Source organism: Somniosus microcephalus, chromosome 8 (genome assembly GCF_052327205.1).
Source record: "Somniosus microcephalus isolate GS21.2 chromosome 8, FLI_Smic_1.0, whole genome shotgun sequence".
NCBI lineage: Eukaryota > Metazoa > Chordata > Chondrichthyes > Squaliformes > Somniosidae > Somniosus > Somniosus microcephalus.
Window position 1 is genome coordinate 266,128,939 of NC_140994.1, and position 17,477 is coordinate 266,146,415.

At 52.9% G+C, this 17,477-nt stretch overlaps 1 protein-coding gene across 1 annotated transcript; it reads right to left on the reverse strand.

Moving 5' to 3' along the window:
• Positions 1-1,238: 1,238 nt before the first annotated feature.
• Positions 1,239-12,972, reverse strand: LOC147114375 (protocadherin 18-like). Its single transcript, XM_085996034.1, has 4 exons — positions 12,845-12,972; positions 5,154-5,320; positions 4,400-4,901; positions 1,239-1,770 (listed from the first exon to the last, which is right to left on the reverse strand). The coding sequence occupies exons 1-3, from the start codon at positions 12,955-12,957 to the stop codon at positions 4,402-4,404; spliced, it is 780 nt and encodes a 259-aa protein (XP_085852160.1). The 5' UTR covers positions 12,958-12,972; the 3' UTR covers positions 1,239-1,770; positions 4,400-4,401.
• Positions 12,973-17,477: the final 4,505 nt, after the last annotated feature.

Consider the following 17,477-nt stretch of genomic DNA (forward strand, 5'->3'; position numbering starts at 1 on the left):
TGCTCGCTGACCTACATTGGCTCCTGGTTAAGCAGCACCTCGATTTCAAAATTTTCATCCTGGTTTTCCAATCCCTCCACGGCCTTGCCCCTCCCTATCTCTGTAATCTCCTCCAGCCCCACAATCCCCACCGCCCCGCACAGAGATCTCTGCGCTCCTCTAATTCTGCCCTCTTGAGCATCCCAGATTATAGTCGCTCCACCATTGGCGGCCGTGCCTTCAGCTGCCTGGGCCCCGAGCTCTGGAATTCCCTCCCTAAACCTCTCTGCCTTTAAGACGCTCCTTAAAAACCTTCCACTTTGACTAAGCTTTTGGTCACCTGCCCTAATTTCAGTGGCTTGGTGTCAGATGTTTGTCTTAAAATGCTCCTGTGCAGCACCTTGGGATGTTTTATTACGTTAAACGGTGCTATATAAATACAAGATGATGTTGTTGACTTGTTCTATCTCCCTTTTTAAATAGAGAAACAACATTAACTGACCCCCCCCCCCCCCGCAGTGGAATAGCCTGCGACACACGTGTGCAAGGACTGGCCACTGGGAGCCAGGGACGAGCAGGTGACAACTTCGACCCTTTTTTCTAGGAAGAAGGAAACTGCAGTAAGCCGTGTCACGGTTTCATTACTCACAGTTTTATTGTCAAAAGCAAAATATACATTAGGCAGTTTGAGTAATAAAGGAAAATATACAAATATATAAAATCATTGACACTGGGCCAGCATTAAATAGAATAGAAAAATATTTTGTAGTATTTAACGGGGCTCGATCCGGGGCAAGGTCGAAATGTCCATCAGGCATCCTTTCAGTAAGATATTCGACAATGGGAAACTCGGGGGAAGATTTACAAAACCCTTTCCGTGAATGTGCACCAAAATACCACCATTCCGACCCCCGGTCCAATCCCGGGAAAAGGGCGGAGGGGGGGGGTGGAAGGGAAAGGGGGGGGAGGAAGGGGAAGGGGGAGGGAAGGAGGAAGGGGGGGAAGGGAGGGGGGGGAAGGGAGGGGGGGGAAGGGAGGGGGGGGAAGGGAGGGGGGGGAAGGGAGGGGGGGGAAGGGAGGGGGGGGAAGGGAGGGGGAGGAGGAGGAGGGGAGGAGGAGGAGGAGGAGGAGGGGGGGAAGGGAGGAGGAGGAGGGGGGGAAGGGAGGAGGAGGAGGGGGGGAAGGGAGGAGGAGGAGGGGGGGAAGGGAGGAGGAGGAGGGGGGGAAGGGAGGAGGAGGAGGGGGGGAAGGGAGGAGGAGGAGGGGGGGAAGGGAGGAGGAGGAGAAGGGAGGGGGAAGGGAGGGGTGGAACACAGGACCAATCCCGGGACAGCGGGGATGTATGCGGGTCCCATCCTGGGACAGTTGGGGGGGGGGGGGGGATGGGGGACCAATCCCAGGATGGCAGGGGGAGGGGAAAGAGACGCGGATCCTATCCCAGAACAGCGGGGATGGACACGGGACAGGCAGGTCAAAGTTTCAGGTGGAAGCCCTTCGCTGTTTTCTGGCCATGGGTTTGAGGAGCCTTGCAACACACACTCGGCACCCTCCATGAGGGAGACTGTTGGGAGGCCCCAGTGGTAATTACAGCGAGCGGCACGCCACGCTGGGAATGTCGAGCACCTCGCTGGGAGGAAGATCACGATCTCCAGAGTATAAAGCCATTTGTCTCTTCGGCTTTGCGCCCAACTTCCCCAAGAAAGCGATCAGGAACACTGAACACCTCTTTAGAAACCGGTCATGCCTCCTCCGGATTTCATCCCACTCTTTGCGGTGAATGGCTGTCGAGATCTACAACAGAAAGTAACTCAATAAATAATATACAGACAGAGGCCAGGCGACAAGAGTCTTCCCTGCACTTAAACTACAACTGGAGCCTCAATATTCAGCAGATTTACTGGACACCGACACTAAGCCATTAGAAAGAATTACTTAGGATTTACAGCACCGGTCTGTGCTGGTGTTTATGCTCCACTCGAGCCTCCTCCCACCCCTCTTCATCTCACCATATCCTTCGATTCCTTTCCCCCTCGTGTGTTTATCCAGCCTCCCCTTAAATGTATCTCTGCTATTCACCTCAACCACTCCCTGTGGTAGCGAGTTCCACATTCTCACCACTCTCTGGGTAAAGAAGTTTCTCCTGAATTCACGATTGGATTTATTAGTGGCGCTCTTATATTGATGGCCCCTAGTTCTGGTCTCCCCCACAAGTGGAAACATCTTCTCTATCATAATCTTAAAGACAGGTCACCCTCTCAGTTTTTCTTTTCCAGAGAAAAGAGCCCCAGCCTGTTCAGTCTTTCCTGATAGGTAGAACCTCTTATCTAGCTTCCCCTTAAAAAGGAAAATAAAAATTCTTGCATTTCTATAGCGCCTTTCACTATCTCGGGACGTCCCAAAGCGCTCTACAGCCAATGAAGTGCTTTCTAAAGTGTGGTCACTGTTGTAATGTAGGAAACGCAGCAGCCAATTTGCGCACAGCAAGCTCCCACAAACAGCAATGTGATAATGACCAAATAATCTGTTTTAGTGATGTTGGTTGAGGGATAAATATTGGCCCCCAGGACACCGGGGAGAACTCCCCCGCTCTTCTTCAAATAGTGGCCGTGGGATCGTTTACGTCCACCTGAGAGAGCAGACGAGGCCTCGGTTTAACATCACATCTGAAAGACGGCACTCCCTCAGTACCGCCCCTCCGACAGTGCAGCGCTCCCTCAGTACCGCCCCTCCGACATTGCGGCGCTCCCTCAGTACCGCCCCTCCGACAGTGCGGCGCTCCCTCAGTACCGCCCCTCCGACAGTGCGGCGCTCCCTCAGTACCGCCCCTCCGACAGTGCGGCGCTCCCTCAGTACCGCCCCTCCGACAGTGCGGCGCTCCCTCAGTACCGCCCCCTCCGACAGTGCGGCGCTCCCTCAGTACCGCCCCTCCGACAGTGCGGCGCTCCCTCAGTACCGCCCCTCCGACAGTGCGGCGCTCCCTCAGTACCGCCCCTCCGACAGTGCGGCGCTCCCTCAGTACCGCCCCTCCGACAGTGCGGCACTCCCTCAGTACTGCACTAGGAGTGTCAGCCTGGATTTGGTGCTCAAGTCTCTGGAGCGGGGGAATAAATGCTGTAGGACGAGGGGCAAGGTACAAGTACAGAGAAGTCAACAGTCTGTTCTATTTTTTTTAATTGTTTCTGACAGACCTGAAGGTAAGTTAGATCATTTCTGTGGAAACAAATCTTTTCCTGATGTCCCGGACACTGTTTTGTGCAACTGCATCTGTCAGAGAGAACCTCAGGAAAGCACACATCCGTTCTGACACAACAGGCCGAAGGTGACCGCACCCTTAATGGGCCAGAGGAAACACCTGGCACAGATCCCAATAACAGACACTCGGCACAAACACACTGGCTCGGGACTAGAAAATAGCAACCGTATACGTGAAGGGAAACATTTAAAGGGCTGTGTGGAAAGAACGGGACTAATTGGACAACACTTTCAAAGAGCCGGCACATGCACGATGGGCCGAATGGCATCATGTGCTGTATCCTACCATGATTTGAAGAGTTATACTGGTATTGGTTTGATATTAGGGGAGCTCAATTATCCATCTTACTGGGATCGATCGCCTGCCTCTTCTCCCGGTCGGTGGAGAAGGGAATTTGGAGGGAAGTCACGGGTCCCCAAATCTTCTTTAAATTTATAATAGAACAGGAAAGTTCACTTAAAGTCTTTTTATCTTTCTTCTGACAGTCCCAGGCTCCCCCACTGCTCTCCCAAACCTGAAACTCCAATTTCTGGGCATATTCTGGCAGTGCATCAGTGGGGTAGTGGTTCTGTTACCGGACTCGTGATCCAGAGAGCAGGAGTCCAAATCCCACCATGGGCAGTTTTCAAAAAGAAATTCGGTAAATAAAAAGCTGGTCTCAGTAAAAGTGACCGTGAATCTGTCGGATTATCGTAAAAACCCAACCGGTTCACTGATGTCCCTTCAGGGAAGGAAACCTGCCGTCCTTACCCGGTCTGGGCCTGTACGTGACTCCAGTCTCGCACCAACCCCTGGGGAACCTTCACCGCCCACTGAAATAAAATCACTACCAGCGGTTCAAGGCGGCTCACCCCCACCTTCTCAGGGCAATGCGGGAGGGGCAATAAATGCCGGCCTGGCCAGCAACACACACACCCGCAAATGATTTTTTTTTGTTTTAAAACGAAGGTAAGCAAATAATCGAGAGTGCGGGTGATGGGGACAGAGCGAGAGGGAAGAGGAAGAGGGGCGGAGAGCGAGCGGGAAGAGGAAGAGGGGCGGGGAGCGCGAGGGAGGGGGGCGCGAGAGCAGGCGGCGCGAGGGAGGGGGGCGCGAGGGCGGGGGACCAGGGAGCCACCTGATTATGGATTCTACAAGCACTCAGTTTCTGGCCGGTCACTCACTCACCGTTAAACCAGCTGATGGCGGTCCTGCTCCGTCCCCTCTCTTCGCTCCGCGGTTTCCTGCACCGCAGGGAGGTGCCTGGCTCCAGCACTGGGAGCGCCGCGCCCGGGAACCCTGCCCCCAGTCGGCGCCCCACTCACGCCCCCCTCACCGTCGCAGGAGACGCTCCTCCGAGCCGCCAGTTTTAAGAAGAGTTCGGGGTTCGTCTCGCCACAAGCCTCCGCCTTCTGCGACAGCAGGAGCTGGAAGAGGGCGCTCATTTCTGTCAAGAGGGATCCTTTGACAGTCGGCTCCTCTGTCCCGTGATAAAACCCCACCGAATCTTTGCCAAAGGTGGAGAAAGTGGTCGTCTCGCCATCAGGGGCGGGCGGGGAATTTTCGGTCGCCCCTGAAGCTTCGGGATTGAAGACGTTCTCCTTGTAGTCGGAGGGCAGCGGTGACGGCAGCATCCAGCACAGCTCCTCCAGGCTCAGCTCCTCACCTGTGCTCGCCCTCGCTCCCAGCCCTGCAACACAGCAAAGTGAAACAGTCAAGAGGGATCCTGTTCCATCAACTGGATGATGTTCATCTAAATGAAACTCTGCTTGAGGTGAAAGATGTGGGTGGTGATGATTGTGTAACACTGCACTCTGGGCATCGAACTCCAGAGCGTTCGTACAGCGCGGGTTAGACACAGAGTAAAGCTCTCTCTACACTAACCCGTGCTGGAGACACACAGACAGAGAGAGGTAGACACAGACAGACAGGCTCCTCTCACCGGTTGGTGTTGTCCAGCCACTCCTGGCCAGCAGGTCATTGAGCCCCTCCTCGAGCAGCTGGTCAATGGGTGTGTTTCTGCCGGTGTCGCAGTCGCTGTCTCCCTCCTCGCTCTCTCCCTGCCCGCTGTCCTTCAGACTAATCCGGTCAGCCTCTTGCATTGCGGTCCTGCCACAACAGGAAAAAAACCTGCCATTAGATTCCAGAAAGGAAAGTTCATTTAAAGATTTAGGTCGGTAGTGAGAGAGAGAGAATGTAGGAGAGAGAGCGCGAGAGAATGTAGGAGAGAGAGAATGTAGGAGAGGGGGAGGAGAGAATGAGAATGTAGGAGACAAAACACGGACAGAATCAATTGTTTTATTTTAAATACGACAGTAACAGAGAAACTGTTTCCAGTGGCAGGAGGGTCGGTGACCAGAGGACAGATTTAAGGTAATTGGCAAAAGAACCAGAGGGGAGATGAGGAGAATGGTTTTACGCAGCGAGTTGTTGTGATCTGGAATGCGCTGCCTGAAAGGGCGGTGGAAGCAGACTCAATAGTAACTTTCAAATAGGAATTGGATAAATATCTGAAAAGGAAAAATTCGCAGGGCTATGGGGAAAGAGCAGGGGGGAGTGGGACTAATTGGAGAGCTCTTTCAAAGAGCCGGCACAGGCACGATGGGCCGAACGGCCTCCTCCTGTGCTACATGATTCTATGATCACAACAACTTGCATTTATATAGCGCCTTTGATTCTATGGTTACTATTGGATAGACGAGAGTGGATCCAGGCGAGGGCAGTCCCATCCCGCTGGGCACCGGAGGAGAGTCGCTGGGAGCAGGAGGGAAGTGGTCAACCCTGTCAAAGGGATAGTTCACCACAGTCACAGTCACACAGGATGTCATTTGTGACTTTGTTAGAGCTGGTTCAGTGCTGTGCAGGGACAGAAACCGGATTGGAAAGAACGAAAAGAAGAACTTGCATTTCTATAGCGCCTTTCATGACCGTGATGCGTCCCAAAGCGCTTTACAGCCAATGGAGTACTTTTGAAGTGTAACGTAGGAACATGGAGATTGTGAAAGATGGGCACGGATTTGGGAAGCGATCACCTACAGGGACTTTGAAGAGGAAAGGGAGGTTGGAGAACTAAAATTGTATTTAAGTATTAACTTTAATTTTCAATATCCCAGTATTGAATCTATGCCCCATACAAGTACTATTAGTGTTTGAGTTACACGGTGAGCTGGATAACAAGCGATTCTGGTGAGCTCAGAGAGGCAGAATTTCCACCGCACCTGCCAGTGGTCCGAGGATTAACCACTGCCATTAACTGCTGCGTTTAGTCATTGGTCATCGTGTTGGGACTTTCACCGGACAAGTGCGGGATCGATTCCCTCGTCTCACTGTGTGTAGCATCAATGGGGCTGACAGCCCAGTGCAGTCCTGAGGGAGCGCCGCACCGTCGGAGGGGCAGTACTGAGGGAGCGCCGCACCGTCGGAGGGGCAGTACTGAGGGAGCGCTGCACTGTCGGAGGAGCAGTACTGAGGGAACGCCGCACTGTCGGAGCAGTACTGAGGGAACGCCGCACTGTCGGAGGAGCAGTCCTGAGGGAACGCCGCACTGTCGGAGGAGCAGTACTGAGGGAACGCCGCACTGTCGGAGGGGCAGTACTGAGGGAGCGCCGCACCGTCGGAGGGGCAGTCCTGAGGGAGCGCCGCACTGTCGGAGGGGCAGTAGTGAGGGAGCCCTGCACTGAGGGGCTGTCTTTCAGATGAGGTGTTAAACTGAGGCCCGTCTGTCATCTCGGGTGGACGTAAAAGATCCCACGTCTTCTGTGGTAGAGAATTCCACAGGTTCACCACCCTCTGAGTGAAGAAATTTCTCCTCAGCTCAGTCCTAAATGTCCTACCCCGTATCCTGAGACTGTGACCCCTCGTTCTAGATCCCCCAGCCAGGGGAAACATCCTCCCTGCATCCAGTCTGTCTAACCCTGTCAGAATTTTATACGTTTCAATGAGATCCTCTCATTCTTCTAAGCTCTAGTGAATACAGGCCTAGTCGACCCAATCTCTCCTCATACGACAGTCCTGCCATCCCAGGAGTCAGGCTGGTGAACCTTCGCTGCACTCCCTCTATGGCAAGTATATCCTTTCATGGGTAAGGAGACCAAAACTGCACACAGTACTCCAGGTGTGGTCTCACCAAGGCCCTGTACAACTGTAGTAAGACATCCTTGCTCCTGTACTCAAATCCTCTTGCAATGAAGGCCAACATACCATTTGCCTTCCTAACTGCTTGCTGCACCTGCATGTTTGCTTTCAGTGACTGGTGTACAAGGACACCCAGGTCCCTTTGTACATCAGCATTTCCCAATCTATCACCATTTAAATAATACTCTGCCTTTCTGTTTTTCCTACCGAAGTGGATAACTTCACGTTTATCCACGTTCTACTGCATCTGCCATGTATTTGCCCACTCACTCAACTTGTCTAAATCGCCTTGAAGCCTCTTTGCATCCTCCTCACAACTCACAATCCCACCTAGTTTCATGTCGTCAGCAAACTTGGAAATATTATATTTGGTTCCCTCATCCAAATCATTGATATATATTGTGAATAGCTGGGGCCTGTGGTAAACCACTTTTATCGTTACACTATAGTTATCACTGTTGTATTGTTATCACCGTTATCACTGTTGTATCACGATACGAGGTCGCCTCTTGTCGCGCTGTTATACCTGGGCTGACCACCTCCGACTCCGCCCATGGCTCCACCTACCTGCCCAGGTATAAAGGTAGTCGACTGGCTGGTATTCCTCCTTGTTGGACCCGATCACCCACGAGGGTGGGCTCTGTTATTTAGTCAATAAAAACCTTTAGTTACGTTCCTAACTCGTCGCCTTTTATTGGACGAATTGATAGGTATATCAATTTTATTGACTAAATTTTAAAGATGTCTACTACTGGCCAGCCAGAAGCCCTCCCAGAAGCACAGCCACAGCAGCTTTCAGACACCGGGCTACGCCAGCCACACCAGCCGGCTTGGCTGCAAGCCCTCAAACCACCGTACCTGGATCTAAACCCACAGGCAGCAAACTCAGCCGTCAACTTCAAACACTGGCTGGACTGCTTCGAATCCTACCTGGAAGAATCCGGCGTCCCGCAGAGATCCAAACTAAGACTTCTGAACGCCCAAGCGAGCCCGAGAGTATACGCACTCATCCAGGACACGACTACATATGAGGCCGCTATCAACCTACTGAAACAGCAGTACCGCAGCCCGGTAAATTACATGTACACCAGGCACCTCCTAAGATCCCGCCCGCAACAGCCAGGAGAGTCTGTAGCTGAATTTTTACGGGCGCTAAGAGCACTCGGCAGGAACTGTGACTTTAAAGCGGTGACGGCTGTTGAAAATATGGAAGATAATATCCGCGATGCCTTTGTGAAAGGCCTACGGTCCGACTACTCACAGCAAAGACTGCTTGAAGCTAAAGACCTCGACCTGGACAAAGCTGAAGCCCTCGCTCTCTCCCTGGAGGTGGCCCATCAGGACCAGGAGGCGTTTTCCAGGTACTGCTCGCGACCCTGGGACTCGGGCCCGACCCCTACCGCAATACCCTTCGCAGCGCCGCCCCCGGGACCTACCTCAGCGTCGGCGTCCCGGACCCGACCGGGCCCGCCACCCCCGGTACCGGCTCCGACATCGGGCACCTGCGATCGGGCCGCCGGCTGCTTCTTTTGCGGCCAGGAGAAGCACCCGAGATCGCGCTGCCCAGCCAGGAACTCTACCTGCGCAACCTGCAGGAAGGAAGGCCACTTCTCTAAGGCCTGCAGGAGCAGATCTTCAGAGGCCAGCAGTGCCTCATGCGAACTGTGGGGGCGGCCATCTTCTTTCACGGCAACTGAGGCCAGCATCCCCACACGTGAGTCATGGGGCGGCCATCTTTGATCAAGGCAACCGACCCCAATAGTGCCTCCTGTGAGTTATGGGGGCAGCCATCTTCTCCGCCATTTTGTCCTACCTCGTGGGAGACGCCATTTTACCCACCACGCCCGACTGCCACCGGGCCCCCGGACCCGACGACCGCCTCGCCCGCAGACGACAACGACTCGCTTACCTACACACTAGCCTCCGTCACTCTGGATCAAGCCCGCCCACACCACCTGTCCAAGTCGATGATGGACATCAAAGTAAACGGCCACGCCACGACCTGCCTGTTCGACAGCGGAAGCACGGAGAGCTTCATCCACCCAGACACGGTGAGCCACTACTCCCTCCCTGTCCTGCCAACACGCAACCGAATCTCGATGGCATCGAGGTCCCACGCCACGGACATTAGCGGCTACTGTGCTGTGACCTTGTCGGTTAAGGGTACAGAGTATAAAAATTTTAAACTCCTCGTCCTCCCCCAGCTCTGCGCTGCCGTCCTACTAGGGCTGGACTTCCAATCCCACCTCCAAAGTGTAACCCTAGCATACGGTGGACCCCTCCCCCCACTCACAGTCGACAACCAGCGAAGGTTAAACCGCCCACCGCGTAACACCTGCAGCCTATCCACCCTCAAGGTGCCGCCACCTTCCCTGTTCGCTAACCTCACCCCCGACTGCAAACCCGTCGCTACCAAGAGCAGGCGGTACAGCGCTGGGGACAGAGCTTTCATTAGCTCTGAGGTGCAGCGTCTCCTGAAGGAGGGCATCATCGAGGGGAGCAACAGCCCCTGGCGTGCCCAGGTCGTGGTCGTTAAGACCGGCGATAAAAATCGCCTGGTCATCGACTACAGCCAGACCATAAACAGATACACCCAGCTGGACGCATACCCCCTTCCCCGTATATCTGACATGGTCAATCAGATTGCACAATACCGCGTATTCTCGACCATCGACCTTAAGTCGGCCTACCACCAACTCCCTATCCACCCCGAGGACCGCCAGTACACCGCCTTCGAGGCGAATGGGCGCCTATACCACTTCCTTAGGGTCCCGTTCGGTGTCACCAACGGGGTCTCGGTCTTCCAAAGGGAGATGGACCGGATGGTTGACCAGAACGGACTGCAGGCCACATTCCCCTACCTAGATAACGTCACCATCTGCGGCCGCGACCGGCAGGACCACGACGTGAATCTGGAGAAATTCCTCCGTACAGCCCAACGGCTGAACCTCACCTACAATAAGGAGAAATGTGTGTTTAACACCTCGCGCCTTGCCATCCTTGGCTGTGTAGTAGAGAACGGACTCATCGGCCCCGACCCCGAAAGAATGCGCCCCCTCATGGAGCTACCCCTCCCCCACTGCCCTAAGGCACTTAAGAGAACCCTGGGGCTCTTCGCCTACTATGCCCAATGGGTGCCCAATTATGCGGACAAAGCCAGACCCCTCATGAAGTCCACATCCTTCCCCCTTACGGAGGAAGCGTGCGCAGCCTTCTCCCTCATTAAGGGAGACATTGCCAAGGCCACTATGCACGCAGTGGATGAGTCCATCCCCTTCCAAGTCGAGAGCGATGCATCCGACTTCGCCCTAGCCGCCACCCTTAACCAGGAGGGGAGACCGGTGGCCTTCTTCTCAAGGACCCTACAGGGCCCTGAGATCCGACACTCGTCGGTCGAGAAGGAGGCCCAGGCGATTGTGGAGGCGGTACGACGCTGGAGGCACTACCTGGCAGGCAAACGATTTACCCTCCTTACCGACCAACGTTCGGTCGCTTTTATGTTTAATAACAAGCTGAGGGGCAAAATCAAGAATGGCAAGATCTTGAGGTGGAGAATCGAGCTCTCCACCTACGATTATGATATCTTGTACCGGCCAGGTAAGCTGAACGAACCCCCCGATGCTCTGTCACGAATTACATGCGCCAGCGCGCAAAGTGATAGACTTCAGACCCTCCACAACGACCTCTGCCACCCCGGGGTCACCAGACTTTACCACTTCATTAAGGCCCGCAACCTGCCCTACTCCATCGAGGAGGTCAGGACCATAACCAGGAACTGCCAGACCTGTGCCGAGTGCAAACCGCACTTCTTTAGGCCGGACAGAGCAAGCCTGATCAAGGCCACCCGCCCCTTCGAGCGCCTGAGCATCGACTTTAAGGGGCCCCTCCCGTCCTCTGACCGTAATGTGTACTTCCTCAACATTGTTGATGAGTACTCCCGTTTCCCCTTTGCCTTCCCCTGCCCAGACATGACCAGTACCACGGTCATTAAATGCCTGAACGACCTCTTCGCCTTGTTCGGGTTCCCAAACTATATACATAGTGACCGGGGCTCCTCTTTCATGAGCGAGGAACTCCGTCAGTTCCTACTAGCGAGAGGTATTGCAGCAAGTAGGACCACCAGCTACAACCCCCGAGGGAACGGCCAGGTGGAAAGAGAGAACGCGACGGTATGGAAGGCCGTCCTCTTAGCCTTAAAGTCTAAGGGCCTCCCAACCTCCCGCTGGCAGGAAGTCCTCCCGACAGCGCTGCACTCCATCCGGTCACTACTTTGCACTGCCGTTAACGCCACCCCCCATGAACAAATGTTTGTTTTCCCCAGGAAGTCGACTACGGGAACCACTCTACCAACCTGGCTGACCTCTCCGGGGCCCGTCTTGCTGCGAAAGCACGTGAGGGCCCATAAAACAGACCCCCTGGTCGAGAGGGTGAACCTCCTGCACGCCAACCCCCAGTACGCCTACGTGGCTTACCCAGACGGGCGGGAGGACACTGTCTCCTTACGAGACCTCGCACCCTCGGGCACTCCGGAGACACCACCTTTACCCCCCCCCACCACCCCCCCAATTCCAGCCCAGGTAGACGGCATGCCGGAACCCCACGAGCCTTCGCCGACCACGCAGACACCAGCACTAACACCGGATAATGCAGCACCGCCGCTGCGACGATCGGAGAGGCTTACGAGGCCTCCGGACAGACTGACATACCAGAACTGGTAGTACACTTCACCCCGCCGGACTCAAATCTAAACAAGGGGTGAATGTGGTAAACCACTTTTATCGTTACACTATAGTTATCACTGTTGTATTGTTATCACCGTTATCACTGTTGTATCACGATACGAGGTCGCCTCTTGTCGCGCTGTTATACCTGGGCTGACCACCTCCGACTCTGCCCATGGCTCCACCTACCTGCCCAGGTATAAAGGTAGTCGACTGGCTGGTATTCCTCCTTGTTGGACCCGATCACCCACGAGGGTGGGCTCTGTTATTTAGTCAATAAAAACCTTTAGTTACGTTCCTAACTCGTCGCCTTTTATTGGACGAATTGATAGGTATATCAGGGCCCAAGCACTGATCCCTGCGGTACCCCACTAGTCACCGCCTGCCACCCCAAAAAATACCCATTTAGTCCTACTCTCTGTTTCCTGTCTGTTAACCAATTTTCAATCCATGCCAGTATATTACCCCCAATCCCATGTGCTTTAATTTTGCACACTAACCTCTTATGTGGGACTTTATCAAAGAATTCTGAAAATCCAAATACACCACATCCACTGGTTCTCCCTTGTCTATTTGCTTCCCTCATCCAAATCATTGCGTAAAAATGTTTTTCCTCATCTCGCCTCTTTTGCCAATCACCTTAAATCTGTGCCCGCTCGTTATCGACCCTTCAGCCAATGGAAACAGTTTCTCTTCATTTACACCAACTAAAACTTCATGATTTTAAACAACGCTATCAAATCTCCTCTTAGCCTTCTCTGCTCGAAGGAGAACATACCTGTAGTTCTTTAAATATTTATTTCCCCGAAAATTTGGCCTGGGTTGGAACTGCCCTTGGTGCAGTAAGGAGAGAAGCTGGGAAATCTGCTGTAAAACAGGAAAGGAAAACATCGGTCAGGAGTTGCTGCATCCACCGAGACCCGCTCCACACGGCCTGTTTATTTCCTCAGGAGCCAACCACTGTCCCTTGATCTTACCCTTCTCAAAACTAGTGGCTTAGTGGACAAGAGTTGTACCGTGTACGGTTTTATAGTGGTCGTGTTACCGGACTCGTAATCTAGAGAACGCAAGTTCAAACCCCAGCAGGTTAGTTTGAGAATTTGAATTTTTTAAAATTCTGGAACTAAAAAGCTGGTCTCAGTAAAAGTGACCGTGAATCTGTCGGATTGTGTAAAAACCCAACGGGTTCACTGATGTCCCTTTAGGGAAGGAAACCTGCCGTCCTTACCCGGTCTGGGCCTATATGTGACTCCAGTCCCAGACCATCGTGGGTGACTCTTAACTGCCCTCTGAAGGGGCCGAGCGAGACACTCAGTTTGTATCAAACCCGCTCCCAGCGGTTCAAGAAAGCGGCCCACCCCCACCTTCTCGGGATGGGCAATAAATGCCGGCCTTGCCAGCAACGCCCACATCCCCGAGAATTAATTTTTAAAAACAGAACTTGGCGGAGTTGGTTGATCTGAGGCGGGGGGGGGGGGGGGGGGGCGGCTGCTACGAGGGGCTCAGCTCTGATATCCCTCCTCCCGCCAGTTAAAATTCCTTTCAGCACGTGAGTAACCACCACTGGAGTAAAAGGAGGGGCGGGGGGGGGGGGCGCGGGGAGGAAGAAAGGAAATCAAACCGACCGGAGATAAGGTTACAGACAGGGAAGGGTCGATTAATCGGGAATACTGAAGAGACGGGCAGGGTTTGTTCGTCAGTTCCTGCCAAATCTCCACGTCAGGACACCAACCACCGCCCCCCCCCCCACCCACAATGAAAGAACTTGCATTTCTATAACGCCTATCACAACCTCAGGACGTCCCAAAGCGCTTTACAGCAAATGAAGTACTTTTTTTTGAAGTGTGGTCACTGTTGTAATGTGGGAAACGCGGCAGCCAATTTGCGCACAGCAAGCTCCCACAAACAGCAATGTGAACGAACAGATCATCTGTTTTTTAGTGATGTTGATTGAGGGATAACTACTGGCCCCCAGGACACCGGGGAGAACGCCCCCCTGCTCTTCTTCGAATAATGCCGCGGGATCTTTTACATCCACCCGAGAGAGCAGAAGGAACCTCAGTTTAAGGTCTCATCCGAAAGACAGCACCTCTAACAGTGCAGCGCTGGAGTGTCGAACTGGATTATGATTTATTTTTAAGTCTGAACTTACATTTTATTACAACAAATGATAACTCATTTAAAGAGAATGAATTCTCTCTCCTCCCTTCTCACCACAGGCTAGATTCTTTGAGTGGCACCGTTCCCATCCAAATCTATAATGTGCTCGTTCTAAATAAAAAATAAAAAAGCAGGCAAAAGGAAGGAGGACAATTGTGTCAAGTGTTGATCAGAAAATACATGGTTTTCCTCTCTCCCCAGGAAAAGCGATTGGGGAAGTGCAGGAGTTCTTTCAGAAACTCTTTCACAATCTCACTTGAAATATCAAAACGTGGGAAAACCTTCACGACGCACTTGCAGCATCGCTGCACGGAGTAACGCGGGAGAATCCCTCCTCTGGCGAGAGGGTGGGTCCCGTCTCTCTGGAGGGACGGACATGGCGAGGTTTCCCTGCTCGTAAACATTCTCGACCCGATAAGCATCGGCGGAATTTGCTCAACGTGTTGACTTGCTGGTTTAAAAGGAAGCACTATCCACTGGACATTAAAAGGAACTCACTCCCTGCGTTAAAACCGGTTCACTAGTTCTTAGTGATTTCTGTACATAGGGGCCCATGACAGGAATCACTAAACGCTAGTGGACAGGTGGAAAAACCAATCAAAAAGGCTAACGGAATGTTGTCCTTTATCACAAGGGGGGGAACTGGGATACAATGGGGAGGAAGTGATGTTACAGAGCTCAGGTTAGACCCTCATCTGGGGCACTGCGTTCAGTTCTGGGCCCCCGCTCCTCAGGAAGGATATATCGGCCTCGGAGGGGGAGCGGTGCAGATTCACCAGAATGATACCGGTGCTAAAAGGGTTAAACTATGAGGAGAGGTTGCACAGACTGGGCTTGTGTTCCCTCGAGTATAGAAGATTAAGGGGGTGATCTAATGGAGGTGTTTAAGATAGAATCCTAGAACATTACAGCACAGAAGGAGGCCATTCGGCCCATCGAATCTGCGCCAGTTCTTTCGAAGAGCAATCCAGTTAGTCCCACTCTTTCCCCAGATCCCTGCAATTTGTTCTCCAAGTATTTATCCCATTCCCTTTTGAAGGCTGTTGGATGATATCTGTATCCACCGCCCTATCGGGCAGCGCATTCCAAATCCAATCACCTTAAACCTGTGCCCTCCTCGTTATCGACCCTTCAGCCACTGGAAACAGTTTCTCTTTATTTACTCTATCTAAATCCTTCATCATTTTAAACACCTCTATCAAATCCCCTCTTAACCTTCTCTGCTCCAAGGAGAACAACCCCAGTTTCTCCAGTCTATCCGAAGGTCTCTCATTCCTGGAACCATTCTCGTAAATCTCCTCTGCACCCTCTCCAAGGCCTCGACATCCTTCCTAAAGTGCGGTGCCCAGAAGTGGACACAATACTCCAGTTGAGGCCCAACCAATGTTTTAGAAAACCGTCATAATTTCCACGCTTTTGTACTCTCTGTCTCTATTTATGAAGCCCAGGATCCTGTATGTTTTTTTAACCGCTTTCTCAACCTGCCCTGTCACCATCAATGATTTGTGCACATATACCCCCAGGTCTCTCTGTTCGTGCTCCCCCTTTAGGATTTTACTCTTTAGTTTAGTAAACTTCGATGCAAAGTACAAGATGATTAAAGGATTTCATAGGGGGGGGGGTCCAGAACAAGGGGGCAGAACCTTAAAATTAGAGCCAGGCCGTTCAGGGGTGATGTCAGGAAGCACTTCTTCACACAAATATGTACAGGAGGCCATTCAGCTCCTCGAGCCTCATATGAGCAGGAGATCAGTCAAAGGGTGGTGAAATCTGGAACTCTATTTCCCAAAAAACTGTGAATGCTGGGGGGTCAATTGGAGCTCAAGATTGAAATCGAGAGATTCTTGGTAGGTAAGGGTATCAAGGGACATGGTAAATGGAGTAAAGATACAGATCAGTCACGATCTAATGGGATGGTGGAACAGGCTCGAGGGGCTGAATGGCCTCCTCCTGTTCCTGTGACAAATCGAGGGACTGAATGGCCTCCTCCTGTTCCTGTGCAACAGGCTCGAGGGGCTGAATGGCCTCCTCCTGTTCAACAGGCTCGAGGGGCTGAATGGCCTCCTTCTGTTCCTGTGATGGGCTCGAGGGGCTGAATGGCCTCCTCCTGTTCCTGTGCAACAGGCTCGAGGGGCTGAATGGCCTCCTTCTGTTCCTGTGATGGGCTCGAGGGGGCTGAATGGCCTCCTCCTGTTCCTGTGCAACAGGCTCGAGGGGCTGAATGGCCTCCTTCTGTTCCTGTGATGGGCTCAAGGGGCTGAATGGCCTCCTCCAGTTCCTGTGACGGATCGAGGGGCTGAATGGCCTCCTCCTGTGACGGATCGAGGGGCTGAATGGCCTCCTCCTGTCCTGTGATTGGCTCGAGGGGCTGAATAGCCTCTTCCCTGTTCCTATGCAACAGGCTCGAGGGGCTGAATGGCCTCCTCCTGTTCCTGTGACGGGCTTGAGGGGCTGAATGGCCTCCTCCTGTTCCTGTGATGGGCTCGAGGGGCTGAATGGGCCTCCTCCTGTTCCTGTGACAAATCGAGGGACTGAATGGCCTCCTCCTGTTCCTGTGACGGGCGGTCAGTGCGATGACGTCACAGAGACGTTAAGCCGTGAGCGGCAGGAAGCCCGATTGGCCTCCCCAGCCCTTGGCAGAACGACATCTGGAATGGAGCTACACAGCTGGAATAACATCGCAGCGAGTGTGTCCCTGCTCTCTCTCTCTCTGTACAGCGATCAATCCTTGCCCATAGATTCTGAAGGTCAGCCCTTTTTGCCAGCAAAACGTTAAATGAACCACATTCTGAAACAGTTTTGGGAGATAATAGGCTGGAATTTTACTGATTTTTGATATTAGCCATAATGAATGCTTCTAGCATTTCCATCTGTTACATAGGAAACAGGAGGAGGCCATTCAGCCCCTCTAGCCTGTTCCACCATTCAGTGAGATTGTGGCTGATCTGTATCTTGACTCCATCGACCCGCCTTGGTTCCATAACCCTCAATACCCTTACCTAACAAAAATCTATCAATCTCAGTTTTGAAATTTTCATTTGACCCCCCCCAGCCTCACTGGCTTTCTGGGGGGGCAGAGTTCCAGATTCCAGCACCCTTTGTGTGAAGAAGTGCTTCCTGACATCACCCCTGAACGGCCTGGCTCTAATTTTAAGGTTCTGCCCCCTTGTTCTGGACTCCCCCCACCAGAGGAAATAGTTTATCTACCTTATCGAATCCATTAATCATCTTAGATCTCAATTAGATCACCC